Here is a 15,646-nt window from a genome sequence, read left to right as displayed (position 1 = left end):
GAGTTTTGTGAGAGGAAAAAAAAAAATCCAGTTATACACAAGCAGATCTCATTTCAGGATTTGGCCCTAGTTGAGTTGAGGATGGGTAATCACATCTCCTGCAACTTCCCCATTCTCCACTACGGGGCACCACAGTGACACCGATATGCGAGTTGTAGTCAGTGAACTTTCTGGGTTAGAAGTACACGCCGTCCCCCCGCACCAAAATGTACATTCCAATAGTTTGATGGACGACCGCGTCCTCCCCGCTGCACCATCAAAGAGTTCTAGTAATGATCCTTTCATTCTCGTTTTCCAATAGCTAAACTAAACCAATGACATGTATGAGCCACAGGAGGCTGGTGGCACCTTAATTGGGGAGGACGGGTTCGTGGTAATGGCTGGAGCGGAATGGGTGGAATGGTATCAAATACGTCAAACACATGGCTTCCATTTGCTCTGTTCCAGTCATTATTATGAGCCGTCCTCCCGTCAGCAGCCTCCACTGGTGTGAGCATTTCCCCAAAATATTTCTGAATGGAGATACAGGAAAAATAATTGTTTATTATACAAGACTGTGCAAGAGAGAGAGGGAGGGTAGAGAGGGGGAGAGGGAGAGAGATGAGTCTAGAAGCATAGCCTTCGTACATTATACCATATGACTATAGCTGTTAATTGACCTTGCTCACATGCCGCTCTGTCCCCTCCAGCACAAAAGGAGAGGGTACCAGAGTTCAAGCACACTTTGAAAACAAATTGCATTTTTATGACGCGTACTCACACACTTGCCTCATGTTCAGTTCTGTGCCTCAGGGCTCCCATGGCCAGGGAAGGGACATGAACATCAGAGAAATGTCTAAATAATGTAATTGTGGTTGTTAAGATTTCTGTCAATATCTAGGGCCCAAGGTACCATTCGCTGGTTTCACAAGCCTTCTCTCTAGTCAATCCCTGTGAGTAGGACAAATTGCACACAACCATGGAATATTCATAGACAAACATTGGCAGTAGAATGGGCTTACTAAAGAGCTCAGTGACTTTCAACGTGGCACCGTCCTAAGATGCCACCTTTAAAACAAGTCAGTTCATCAAATTTCTGCCCTGCTAGAGCTGCCCCGGTCAACCGTAAGTGCTGTTACTGTGAAGTGGAAACGTCTAGGAGCAACAACAGCTCACCCGTGAAGTGGTAGGCCACACAAGTTAACAGAACGGGACCGCTGAGTGCTGAAGCAAAACTCACTAGCGAATTCTAACTGCCTGTGGAAGCAATGTCAGCACAAGAACTGTTCGACGGGAGCGTCATGAAATGGGTTTCCATGGCCGAGCAGCCGCACACAAGCCTAAGATCACCATGCGCAATGCCAAGCCTCGGCTGGAGTTGTGTAAAGCTCGCCGACATTGGACTCTGAAGCAGTGGAAATGCGTTCTCTGGAGTGATTAATCACGCTTCACCATCTGACAATCCAACGGACGAATCTGGGTTTGGCAGATGCCAGGAGAACGCTACCTGCCCGAATGCATAGTGCCAACTGTAAAGTTTGGTGGAGGAGGAATAACGGTCTGGGACTGTTTTTCAGGCTAGGCCCCTTAGTTCCAGTGAAGGGAAATCTTAACGCTACAGCATACAATAACATTCTAGACGATTCTGTGGTTCCAACTTTGTGGCAACAGTTTGGGGAAGGCCCTTTCCTGTTTCAGCATGACAATGCCCCCATGCACAATGCGAGGTCCATACAGAAATGGCTTTCGAGATTGGTGAGGAATAACTTGATTGGCCTGCACAGAACCCTGACCTCAATCCGATTTAACACCTTTGGGATGAATTGGAACGTCGACTGCGAGCCAGGCCTAATCGCCCAACATCAGTGCCCGACCTCACTAATGCTCACGGCTGAATGGAAGGAAGTCCCTGCAGCAATGTTCCAACATCTAGTGGAAAGCCTTCCCAGAAGAGTGGAGGCTGTTATAGCAGCAAAGGGGGGGACCAACTCCATATTAATGACAATGATTTTGGAATGAGATGTTCGACGATTAGGTGTCCAAATACTTTTGGTCATGTAGTGTACGCTGTGAATCTCATTTCTCTCCATGCCAGAAGGGGGCAAGGAAGGGGAGTGTTTGTAATGAAGCACTGTATATTCTTTCATTATAATAAACAATAAAACATTTTTACTTAATCATTTGATAGCTTTGCAATTTATGAGAAAATGAACTCCAGTCTGAAATCAAAGAAATACGTTTATTTAAGTGTAAACAAAAAATGTGTAAAGTCAACAGAAGACAGCAGGTAACAGAAGACAGCAGGTAACAGAAGGCAGCAGGTAACAGAAGGCAGCAGGTAACAGAAGGCAGCAGGTAACAGAAGGCAGCAGGTAACAGAAGGCAGCAGGTAACAGAAGGTAGCAGGTATAATAGTCTCCTCTGCTTTATTTAAACTGAAGACCTGACAACTGCACTGCCACACCGACCACAGTGTGAGAGGAGAGGGGAGGGGGAAACATGTGCACACGCACACACTCCTTGCAGATCATTTCAGTGTGTATGATTGTACACCAACACAACACACACACCAGCAGCACCCATCTAAACTCAGCTGGTCCCTGCTGTCCTCCTGCCTTGTCGACAGAGGAGAATACATTCAGTGGATTTTGGTTCAACAACAACACGATGCAGCACACAAAACACACTACCTTCTACCTGCTGCACACAGGACAGACCAGAGCCTTAGAGATAGGCCTGCAGAGATTCTTAGTGTTGATAAACAGACTCAGAATTCTTAAAGACGCCATTTTGTCACCATAGGCTCCATGACAGTAACGTTCTAAATTGCATTCTCACTGGAACATCATTGGCATGGAACACTGGGTAACAACATGGCGTCCATTGTAATTCTCCAGACACAGATTGATTGGTAGTACTGTATCAGTCCTGTTATGTGATCCTGCTAACAACGAGCAGGGTGTGAGAATCACTCCCAACAAACCATTTTCTTAAAAAATAAAATACATTCCAAAAGGGTCGCAGAGTGTCGTGTGGTCTGGAGTAGGTCCTTCTGTGTTTATCAAACAAACAATTGGAACATTTAACAAAAATTTAATATGAAAATGTAAACATAAAAACAGTACATTTGAGGGAAATTATTAAAAATGCAAAATGTTTATATTTTATATTTTCCAGATTGAGAACTAATCTGTAATATGCAAAACGGACACACACAGAAAATATTGGTCACGTTCCAGCCCGTCTTTACCAGTCGTGCTGCACATCTCAAGGTCTGAAGAGGTGTATATAGATAATACACACACACATTGAAATCTCAGCATTTTCACAGCCCAACTGCTAAGAAAGAGGGTCCTGGAACGTGATCAATGAGACTAGTACTAAGGTCATAACAGAATGATTCACTACATTATAACTAAGGGGGACACATTTCACTGTGATACCCGCATCACTAGGGGGTACACGTTTCACTGTGACACCCACAGGTCAGGGACAAAGAACTACCTGAGTTTCTATTTATTTTTTCTGTATTTTTACTTTTCTTTAAAAGATACAATCATTAACACGTTGCACACCTTCCACCTGGTGCAGTTTCGCTTTTAGAAACTTCTCTTCTTTTCTCTTAAAGCCGTGAGATGCTAGAAACAAAATGGTGGACAGAACCACAGGGGCCAATAAAACCCTGCCCAACAGGAGTACAGGAGACCAATCACGTGCTCAACACCACACTTCCTGGATATTTTTGTGAGGGGAAAAAAAAAAAAAATTCTAGCGATTCTAATGATGCTTGCCGGCTAAACTTGTGACGAAACCTAGCTTATTTTCAGAGAGAGTGAATGAGAGGTTGTCATTACTAGGCCCAAAACAAAATGGCTACAGTGTAAACAGTCTTCATTGTGTGTGTGTGGTAATTCAACTGTGCGGCTCTAAAGGTTGTTGTACTAACTGCGCTCTGCTACATCTCTGTTTTAAGGCATGGCGAGTTGAGCTGTTTCCCCCCCCCCCCCCCCCATCTTAGGATTCCAGACATGGCCAGCTGAGCACCGATTGGTCTCTGCAGAGCGTCTTGGGAACAGGAAATACAATCGCAAAGGTCAAAAGGTTAAATCCATCCAACGCACTCCTAACAAAACACACACACACACCTGTGGGTATATAATCATAATACAACCATTCCCAGATTCAGCTACCAACCCGTTGAGTTTACAACACCTATATCTGAGACGTTGGTACACTTAAAAAATGTTTTTAAAGCATGCGACAAATGAAAAACCAAAACCAAAGAACAAAACAAAAAAAAGTGTAAAATCCTCTTTAAGAGTGAAAACCTAAGGATCTTAAAGATATAACTTTTAATAAAAAAAAAATAATAAAAAAAAAGGTTGATGCAGTCTTGACTAAACATTTCATTTTCTAATACTGAAACCCATTGACAGATCATATCGGTGACACGGCTGTGGGTTCTAAGCAGCAGGGTCTGGGGACTCTAATGTGCTAGCGTGCCCTTTAATGTGCTAACGTCTCCGGTCTAGTAACGTATAATAAACAAGCTTATTAACTCATCATAAACATCTTATTCACTCAATGTGTTCCTACACACACACACACACACCACACTTTTGCATTGTCAAAAATTGAGTTTTAAAATAAGTTAGTACCAACCAACATTGCGCTAACTGTTAAGTCCACACTTCTAAATGTTCTTACTGAGGAGAAATTGTGCTGAAATTAGAGGTAATTCTTGTAGGTCTAAAGGGGGTATGATGGAGGCCTCAACTCTTAAGAGAGAACTCTCCCTCTCCCCCCTAACGCACGGCAACAAACAAGTGGAATCTTACATGATCATGTGCCTCTGACATCACTAAGACTCCAGGCCAATCAGCCAACAGTAACATTGCCATCATTCTCACTATCGGCCAATCAGGTTACAGCTCTGCTGATGTGCATAATGAGGTAAAGCGAAAGGGGGCCAGCCCACATAAGTGCATCCAATCAAACCACAGGGATCTGTCCTTGGCTGCTTTGATTCGCTAAACACTAAATATCTATGATATAATGGTCCAATGACATTCACCGTCTATGACAGTATCATCACGATGCCAACTCAGTTTGACACCAAACTCCCACAGATATATTTTTGGCACAACGCTAAGATCTGCACGATTTGGTTTCTCCATATGATTAAAAGGCATAATTCACCACAATGCTAAACCGCCCACTCATGGACACAACGTGGAGAGATTTTAACCATTTGTAACTTGTAATTTTAAAATGAAATGGAGCCACCATGATTAAGATCTTTGGTCCAACAGGTGAGGTAAACGTTACATGATTTAAAGTGTGAGTTGAGGTAAAAGTAACATGGGGTGTTTAAAAAAAAATAACTTAAGACTATAACTTAAAGTACGGTCTGGAAACTGAAGTATACAGTACTAGACACTTGAGGATTAGAAGTTACTAGTCAAAATATTTGAGAGGTAGGCCTACATGTATTTGTACTGTATGTAACATGAGAGGCATTTAAAGTGAGGTAAAAGGTGTGTTGAGGTAGATTTGTAAAATGACATTTGTATGTTGATGAGCTCCTAGAATTGAGGTACACATGAATAACTGTGAGGAATATGAAAGTTGAGGTATATAAAATTGAGCTATCTGACAGTTAAGGTAAATGAACGGGATGTGAAAGTTTATGTCAATTAGGATTTAAAGTGCAGGCCTGCTCTTTCCTCTGGAGGTAAGAAGCTCAGTCAGAAACCCACTAATAAACGCCCATACCGCTAGGCTACGCTAAAAAGAAGTGGCTAAACTTTACAAGGGAAAGGGGGATTTACAACCCCTCCAACAGGTCCACCTCAGGTGATAACTCAGGAATCTGTTAGCGCTCAAATGGTTGTATGGGTTGAGATGCTAATGCTAAATAAGGGATGCTAGTTATGAAGCAGTGCCACGTTAGCATGGACGGTGATGCTAGATTGAAATCACACTCTCAGGTGAGTGAGATGGAAAGTGGCCTGGAAAGATGCTCTTTGGTTGCTGTGAGATATGGTCCGTTTTCAGACCTTTCTACAACGTTCTCCTCAGAAGTGGGCTTGAAAAGGTACTTACATTTTAAAAGCTACATAAAACGTTTTAGTTTTTATATGTCTGGGATTCTTGTTTCAACATGTCAAAAGTACTGTGTGTGCGTTGATAATATTTCTCCAAAGTAGGCCCTATCTTCTTCTTCTACCCATTGACAGTGCTTTGAACGCATCTTTTTGGTGATAGTTGGTGAGCGTTTTAGACCGCCAACAAATGATTAAACAACAAGGTGTCTTCAATGGGACCTTCTAGTTATTTCGATGCCAAACATACAGTTGGCCGTTGTGCAGAAATTCTACCTTTGGTTGACTCCACTAGTTGGTCTCTAGACCTCCATCTTTTAGAGGTCTGGTCTGCATTCACATGTTCCGGAACACTCTCTCTCTGGCATTTCAGAATGGGCGTCAATAACTAGGGTGGGGCAGTGACGTCAGAAGGGGATTGGATTAAATCCTAGGCCCCAAGAGCCAATCAGAGTGCCCCACAATTCAACCACACAGGATCGCTCTGATTTCTGATTGGCTCTCACTCCTGTTGACAGCCAATCAAGACGCCTGCTTTCTGGAGGCATCGTTATCCTTCTGCATCATTCACAACGTGATGTCACTCAAGACAGAATTCATAATCAATCTCCTAATCAACAACCGATACAACCTGATAACTCCTGATAAACTTCTAAAATATCTTCGGAGTAGACAAATGCCGTTTGTTTTTTCATATTGATTTTCATTGTTTTTTTCCTCATATAATCAGACGCATCGGGCGGGGCTGTATATAGATCCAGCTTGCTGATGCCTGAAAGGAATCAACAATGTTCAATTGATAATTTGGGACAGCAAAGAGGATCTCCCCACAACAACAACGACGACTACTATCTCATGATTTCCACCAACCATTAAACTGCATCTGTCCCAGGTCAGACTCTGGTGCCGCTGCGATCAATAAACAATAAACCAGTAAAGCTAAAAAGCAGATTATTTTGGTCAGTTTTACTTTTGTCAACATCCGTCTCCTACTGTGACCTGAGCTAACTAACGCCGATTCATTCTAACAGGTTTGGCATTACATAAAACCCTCTCTTCTGACCTCTATTATTTCAGTCTGCAACGACACTACACATGGAGAGATGAGGGGCCATGCTAAACAAAGACCTACAAACGAGCTACCCTAAACAACATGTAATGACATCACTGAACGCACTAGACTCCACTACAGGTCAGGTCAAAATGTATTTTAATTTTTATGTCTCTTTAAATAAAATAAAAGTATTGGAGGTAGACTTTTTTTATTTTCTTCTTTGTAAAACTTGACAGACTAGAGTAGACCTCTGCTCGGAGAGGGTGAGTACATTCATAAAGAACTAGATGAGGTAGGTGGCGGAGCAGAGGGTTAAAAATTATTTCAAGAAAAAGTGAGAAAAATCCCTGAGAAGGCGACGTGAGGAGAGTTTAGAGAGAGAGAGCTACGAGCATACAAGATAGAATACGGGGAAATGGTGGATCTCTTCCTTGTTACTTTCACTACTGATTATCAAATTGTCTTAGTAGTCCCCTTTGTCATACAGTATACCACAGGAATCTATTTACACAAACTAAACCTAAAAGTAAAAAATAATTACTCAAAAAAAAAATAATCTGTTTTTCCCTTAAATTTGTAATAACGCATTTCTACCTGCTCTGATCATCTCTCTTTAAACTGTCCTCTCTTTGTTGAATCCTTCTCTTCAATTTCCTCTCCCAAACAGAGAAACAGAGAGAAAACAAAGAGAAAGAAAGAAAGTGATTAGAACTCTTCAGAACTTGAGGATGCGGTTGTTTCCAAAGTCGACGACCACGATGACTCCGTCAGGTGTCACAGCAACACCGGAGGGGCGGTCCATCTGTCCGAAGCCACTCCCATGGGTGCCAAATTTGCATAAGAAGTTCCCGTTGGGCTCGAACACTTGCACCCGGTGGTTTCTCGAGTCGGCAACGATGATCCGGTTCTCCTGATCCACCGCTATGCCCTGGGGACGCAGGAACTTCCCGTTACCGGTTCCCTCTGAGCCCAGGAACCGGGCAGACTGGCAATCTGGCCGAATCACCAGCAGACGGTGGTTGTTGAAGTCTGTGACGACCAGGTGGTCCTCGTGGTTAAAAGCGACGCCGCGTGGTGAGTCAAAGTGTTTCCACAGGGCGCCCTCAAAGCCGTACTTGTTGATGAACGAGCCATCAGGGCCAAAGAGCTGGATGCGGTGGTTCCTGGTGTCAGAGACCAAGATCTTCCCCGCAGAGTTCACTGCCACGTCCCAGGGGTAGTTGAACTGACCGTTCTACAATAGAGTACAGTAGAATATAGTTATTAGTTCAGCTCTGATGAGTGTGTGTGTGTGTGTGTGCGCGTGACTGAGTTTGTACCTTAGTGCCCTTCTCGCCGAACTTGAGCATAAACTGTCCGTCGAAGGTGAACACCTGCACGCGGTGGTTGTCTTTGTCCGTTACGATGATCCGCCGTTGGCTGTCGCACGCCACGCCCGCTGGACGATCAAACTGACCGGGGCGAGAGCCCAGGGAGCCGAACTTGTGGTGGAAGGCACCGCACGGCTTGAAGATCTGGACAGTAGGAGGTAGTCGCAGAAGGAAATAATGTAAAAAAGCCACTGTTCTAAAGATGGCTAGCGAAAGCACTGTACACGCTATGCTTCAGCTCTCACTAAGAGGGCTACCAAGATATAGCTAGCATCATAGAAACATGTATCCTCGAGGCTACAGTTAAAAGCAAACGAAACAGACACTGATCTAGCAAGAGTTAACTTGCTAGCATCATAAAAAACATTTCTCCTTAGGATTACGGCTGAGTCGACACCAAACCAATCCACGACATAAAATGAATGAAACCCACCTGTACGCGGTTGTTACTGCGGTCGGCCACCACCACGTATCCCTCTTTATCCACACTGATCCCCCATGGACGACACAGCTGACCGTCCCCCTCCCCCTCGCTACCAAACGCAGACACCGCGGAACCCAGAGCCCCGTAGCGTCGCCCAGACTTCACCAGCACCTGGAACACAGGCAGGGAGAATGTTACTTAGCATTCCACGCTATCTACAGCAATGTTTCAAGTTTCATTACTTTCTCGTTGCTTAAGAGATGTGCATAGAAAATGTAGAAGTGTAAATATATAAGTTGGTTGTTATATTTATTATAATACCATACATATTACCTTGAAGGGGCTGTCCATGATGTGCTGGTTACAGACCAGAACTGACACCAGATCTTCTCCCTCAGCCTTGGGCAGGTAGCTGACCGTGTATGACCCGTTCTGGTGGTCACACACATCCGCCGTGGACAAGTTACCTTCCGCCGCTGCCATCACCACTGCTGACACCGCGTCACCGCCCGAGAGGCAGGGTTCCCCGTCGTGGTCGTAGCCAATCACGGTGAAGGAGGCGGTCTTGCCACGGAGCGCAGTCTTTAAGCCCTCGCCGTGAGCTTTGGTGACAGGAGCGAACGCTCCACTACTGATCATCCCCATGGACTGGATGGCTATGTACAGGGCCTGGTGAAGATAATATTTATATATTATCAATAATACTATTAATAAGCCATGGCCTAGGGACAAGTGGATATAGCAACGTATTTATAACGTATATGAAATTGGCAGACATGTCGATATTTCCACTCATCCAAAGAGCCACAAGAGTCTCTAACCCCTCTTACCTGGTCTGGAGGGGCGAACAGGAATCTGGCATTTACCTGGTCTGGAGGGGCGAACAGGAATCTGGCATTTACCTGGTCTGGAGGGGCGAACAGGAATCTGGCATTTACCTGGTCTGGAGGGGCGAACAGGAATCTGGCATTTACCTGGTCTGGAGGGGCGAACAGGAATCTGGCATTTACCTGGTCTGGAGGGGTGAACAGGAATCTGGCATTTACCTGGTCTGGAGGGGCGAACAGGAATCTGGCATTTACCTGGTCTGGAGGGGCGAACAGGAATCTGGCATTTACCTGGTCTGGAGGGGCGAACAGGAATCTGGCATTTACCTGGTCTGGAGGGGTGAACAGGAATCTGGCATTTACCTGGTCTGGAGGGGCGAACAGGAATCTGGCATTTACCTGGTCTGGAGGGGCGAACAGGAATCTGGCATTTACCTGGTCTGGAGGGGCGAACAGGAATCTGGCATTTACCTGGTCTGGAGGGGCGAACAGGAATCTGGCATTTACCTGGTCTGGAGGGGCGAACAGGAATCTGGCATTTACCTGGTCTGGAGGGGCGAACAGGAATCTGGCATTTACCTGGTCTGGAGGGGTGAACAGGAAACGGTCGTCCTCCTGTGGCTGCAGCAACCCTCTGAGAGACTTCAGCTCCTGGACCTGGGTCAGCATACGCTCTCTGGCCAGCAGCACGTCCAGGTAACAGCCCTCGTCCAGCACCTGATGAGTTATGAGGTGAGGAGACATGGACGCCATAGTTAGCAGTAACAATGAATTACTTTCAACACAGCATTTATAAACCTGGTCGTCTTGCGCCCCTCCCCCCCCCGGACATGCACCTTTTAACATACCTGGTTGACTGCTGCGATGGTGCTGTCCAGCTTGGTCAGGTTCTGATGCAGCTTCTCTACCTGCAGGTACAGGGACTTGGCTTTCAGTTGGCGGATCTTTTCAACCTGGGAGAGGGAGAAGGGGGAGATGAGTTAATGTGGGTAAGGGCAACCTCCAGCAGTGTGAAAATAGAGGTTTGTTAAATCTCAGATTGATGTAGATCAGTGTACAGGTTACAGTTAGCTGTGGGACACATACAGTGACAGCACTGACTAACAGACAGAACAGGCCATTCAACAGGGGTGTGAAGGTAATCAAAAGCTAGGGGTTAACATTACTACACAACACTCAACAAAAGGCCAACCTGTCTCTATGTTAAAGAGAAGGATTAAATCCCCAGCCTTTCTGGTTCCATGTTAAAGAGAAGGCCAAACCCCCCAGCCTGTCTGGTTCCATGTTAAAGAGAAGGCCAAATCCCCAGCCTGTCTGGTTCCATGTTAAAGAGAAGGCCAAATGCCCAGCCTGTCTGGTTCCATGTTAAATAGAAGGACTAAATCCCCAGCCTGTCTGGTTCCATGTTAAATAGAAGGACTAAATCCCCAGCCTGTCTGGTTCCATGTTAAAGAGAAGGACTAAACCCCCAAGCCTGTCTGGTTCCATGTTAAAGAGAAGGACTACATCCCCAGCCTGTCTGGTTCCATGTTAAAGAGAAGGACTAAACCCCCCAGCCTGTCTGGTTCCATGTTAAATAGAATAACTAAATCCCCAGCCTGTCTGGTTCCATGTTAAAGAGAAGGCCAAATGCCCAGCCTGTCTGGTTCCATGTTAAAGAGAAGGACTAAACCCCCCAGCCTGTCTGGTTCCATGTTAAATAGAATAACTAAATCCCCAGCCTGTCTGGTTCCATGTTAAAGAGAAGGACTAAATCCCCAGCCTGTCTGGTTCCATGATAAATAGAAGGACTAAATCCCCAGCCTGTCTGGTTCCATGTTAAAGAGAAGCACTAAACCCCCAAGCCTGTCTGGTTCCATGTTAAAGAGAAGGACTAAATCCCCAGCCTGTCTGGTTCCATGTTAAAGAGAAGGACTAAATCCCCAGCCTGGCTGGTTCCATGTTAAAGAGAAGGACTAAACCCCCAAGCCTGTCTGGTTCCATGTTAAAAAGAAACACAAACCCCCAGCCTGTCTGGTTCCATGTTAAAGAGAAGCACTAAATCCCCAGCCTGGCTGGTTCCATGTTAAAGAGAATGACTAAATCCCCAGCCTGTCTCGTTCCATGTTAAAGAGAAGGACTAAACCCCCAGCCTGTCTGGTTCCATGTTAAAAAGAAACACAAACCCCCAGCCTGTCTGGTTCCATGTTAAAGAGAAGGACTAAATCACCAGCCTGTCTGGTTCCATGTTAAAGAGAAGGCCAAATCCCCAGCCTGTCTGGTTCCATGTTAAAGAGAAGGACTAAATCCCCAGCCTGTCTGGTTCCATGTTAAAGAGAAGGACTACATCCCCAGCCTGTCTGGTTCCATGTTAAAGAGAAGGACTAAATCCCCAGCCTGTCTGGTTCCATGTTAAATAGAAGGACAAACCCCCAAGCCTGTCTGGTTCCATGTTAAAGAGAATAACTAAATCCCCAGCCTGTCTGGTTCCATGTTAAAGAGAAGGACTAAATCCCCAGCCTGTCTGGTTCCATGTTAAAGAGAAGGACTAAACCCCCCAGCCTGTCTGGTTCCATGTTAAAGAGAAGGACTAAATCCCCAGCCTGTCTGGTTCCATGTTAAAGAGAAGGACTAAATCCCCAGCCTGTCTGGTTCCATGTTAAAGAGAAGAACTAAACCCCCAGCCTGTCTGGTTCCATGTTAAAGAGAAGGACTAAATCCCCAGCCTGTCTGGTTCCATGTTAAAGAGAAGGACTAAACCCCCCAGCCTGTCTGGTTCCATGTTAAAGAGAAGGACTAAATCCCCAGCCTGTCTGGTTCCATGTTAAAGAGAAGGACTAAATCCCCAGCCTGTCTGGTTCCATGTTAAAGAGAAGGACTAAATCCCCAGCCTGTCTGGTTCCATGTTAAAGAGAAGGACTAAATCCCCAGCCTGTCTGGTTCCATGTTAAAGAGAAGAACTAAATCCCCAGCCTATCTGGTTCCATGTTAAAGAGAAGAACTAAACCCCCAGCCTGTCTGGTTCCATGTTAAATAGAGCCTTTTAGCAGAAACAAAAGAGAGAAGGGGTCTTTGTTAGACCCTGTTGGAAGTAGAAGTGTCGTTTGCATCAGAGAGAATCCTGTTACGGAGACAGGAGGGACCTGGGTCTGACCCCAACCTGGGTCTGTCTCACACATACACGAAATGCTACAGAAATCTCCCCATCACCTCTTTAGGTCTACATACACACACACACACACACAAAGAAAGACGGCTTAGATTTCAAAGAGAGGGAGCGAGTGTGTATGTGTGTGTATGAGTGGGGGTAAGGGGGTTAGCCTGTAATGACTTCATCAGGAGAGCAAAGTAAGCTGTGTTCTGTGGGTCTATACTAGGGCTTTAAAGAGAGAGTACACGGCTAAGTGAAAACCTCCTGTATGATCTTCTGACCACACACACCGCCAGCAGCTGTGAGATGGATGGTAGGGTCGTTTTTTAATAGCGCTAGCGGAAGGCTATGAGTAACCTACACACATGCATGAACGCAAATGCACACACAAATATGAGTATCTGCATGAGTTATCACAGGCTATTAGGGTTTCACATTAGTTGATATATCTGATTCTACAGCTCCAACAGCAGCCCATTCTTCAGAGTCAGAGCGAGTTGTATATCATAGCCTTGAGATACTGGCTACTGTTTACCCAGTGTGTAAGTTGTCTTGGCTACTGTTTACCCAGTGTGTAAGTTGTCTTGGCTACTGTTTACCCAGTGTGTAAGTTGTCTTGGCTACTGTTTACCCAGTGTGTAAGTTGTCTTGGCTACTGTTTACCCAGTGTGTAAGTTGTCTTGGCTACTGTTTACCCAGTTTGTTAGTAGTGTTGGCTACTGTTTACCCTGTCTGTTAGTAGTGTTGGCTACTGTTTACCCTGTTTGTTAGTAGTGTTGGCTACTGTTTACCCAGTGTGTAAGTTGTCTTGGCTACTGTTTACCCTGTTTGTTAGTAGTGTTGGCTACTGTTTACCCTGTCTGTTAGTAGTGTTGGCTACTGTTTACCCAGTGTGTTAGTAGTGTTGGCTACTGTTTACCCTGTTTGTTCGTAGTGTTGGCTACTGTTTACCCTGTCTGTTAGTAGTGTTGGCTACTGTTTACCCAGTGTGTTAGTAGTGTTGGCTACTGTTTACCCTGTCTGTTAGTAGTGTTGGCTACTGTTTACCCAGTCTGTTAGTAGTGTTGGCTACTGTTTACCCTGTTTGTTAGTAGTGTTGGCTACTGTTTACCCTGTTTGTTAGTAGTGTTGGCTACTGTTTACCCTGTCTGTTAGTAGTGTTGGCTACTGTTTACCCAGTGTGTTAGTAGTGTTGGCTACTGTTTACCCTGTCTGTTAGTAGTGTTGGCTACTGTTTACCCAGTCTGTTAGTAGTGTTGGCTACTGTTTACCCTGTTTGTTAGTAGTGTTGGCTACTGTTTACCCTGTTTGTTAGTAGTGTTGGCTACTGTTTACCCAGTGTGTTAGTGAATCTTCAAATGGGCCAGCTTTTACTCTGCATTTAGGCCAGGTAAACAGAGTTTCATAAACACTGGTTCAGTCATGAGTCAAACACACACACGCACTACGCAATAGAAAACGCATAAGTCATGTGAGCGGACAGGGAGAATCAGGACATGCACCGTGAAGTGTGTATGCAGACATGTAGAACACGTCTACTGTAAAAACACACCTTCTCTTCAAAACATGTTAGTCAAACAGTGACAACACCTGTCAGATGAGCCTTCTAACCATGTAAAATCAGACAGACAGAGACCGAAAGAGAATGACAGGCAGGCAGAGAGAGACAGGCAGGCAGAGACAGACAGACAGAGACAGACAGACAGGCAGGCAGAGACAGACAGACAGAGACAGACAGACAGACAAACAGAGAGAGAGAGACAGGCAGGCAGAGACAGACAGAGACAGACAGACAGAGAGAGAGAGTGACAGAGGGAGAGAGAGAGACAGACAGGCAGGCAGAGACAGACAGACAGACAGACAGACAGAGGGAGAGAGAGTGAGAAACACACCAACACAGATGGAGAAAAGCTTACCTTCCAGAGTAGCTGACTCTCTCTCTCCTCCAGGGCTTTCATGTGTCTGCGGACCATGTTCTTCACCTCTGTCTGAACCACCTTGGCCTTGATCTCTACCTGCTCTGCTATTGCCTGGACCGTCTCCATACTCAACTAGAACAGGGGATCAAGATATTACAGGGTTAGAAATAATACACACCACCTTGATCTCCATGATACAGGACCAAATTGGGAGTACAGGGTCAAACTATGTTTGGACATAGAATACAACACCACTGGACCTTCTCCATTCTCAGATCAACAAGAACTAACCAGGATAGAAATACCACACAACACTTCAACCCAACTATGACAAAATATTAAACTATTTTTCCTGACAAACTAATGACGATAACGAGACGCTTGAAAAAAACCAGATAATTACAAATTACTTTTCAGTTTAGTTGATGAAAATGTAATGAGACGAGAATTCCACACAATACTAATCGACATTCAGTTGGACATGAATCTCCTTTCCATCTGTTTTGTCCATGCCTTCGCAGAATATTTAATGCAATCAATCCACTCATTGGACGATAACATCTTTCAGTTGCACGGGCTCCTCCCAAACACACAGCTAGGTGGTCATTTCAATCACTGGTGTCTCTTTTGAACCGACGCACAGCCAGCCAGGACACAATTGTACAAAACAATAATTTATTTGATAATCTTTGATTTCATATCGGCCATTTTTGCTCTGATCACATCAGAAGCTCTATCTTGCCATGTGCACATCTTTGTTTCAAATGCGAGTTGGTTGCTTTTTTTCCTGATTGGAAAGAAAATTGTTGTTTTTGCTGAATATTAGGAGTATAGTAACA

At 44.9% G+C, this 15,646-nt stretch overlaps 1 protein-coding gene across 1 annotated transcript in view; it reads right to left on the bottom strand.

The window, feature by feature from the left end:
* Positions 1-7,251: 7,251 nt before the first annotated feature.
* The window catches only part of LOC311132365 (E3 ubiquitin-protein ligase TRIM71-like), a 34,057-nt gene continuing 25,662 nt past the window's right edge, over positions 7,252-15,646 (bottom strand). Inside the window, exons 3-9 of the mRNA XM_084165619.1 lie at positions 14,805-14,939; positions 10,607-10,711; positions 10,338-10,475; positions 9,265-9,600; positions 8,941-9,102; positions 8,457-8,651; positions 7,252-8,371 (exon numbers count right to left, since the gene is read on the bottom strand). Of these exons, the coding sequence (XP_084021745.1) occupies positions 7,853-8,371; positions 8,457-8,651; positions 8,941-9,102; positions 9,265-9,600; positions 10,338-10,475; positions 10,607-10,711; positions 14,805-14,939 (1,590 nt within the window). The 3' untranslated portion in view covers positions 7,252-7,852. The remainder of the gene's footprint in view (positions 8,372-8,456; positions 8,652-8,940; positions 9,103-9,264; positions 9,601-10,337; positions 10,476-10,606; positions 10,712-14,804; positions 14,940-15,646) is intronic.

Source organism: Coregonus lavaretus (assembly GCF_964263955.1).
Source record: "Coregonus lavaretus genome assembly, chromosome: 7".
Lineage (NCBI taxonomy): Eukaryota > Metazoa > Chordata > Actinopteri > Salmoniformes > Salmonidae > Coregonus > Coregonus lavaretus.
This window is presented reverse-complemented; position numbering and strand designations above follow the sequence as displayed.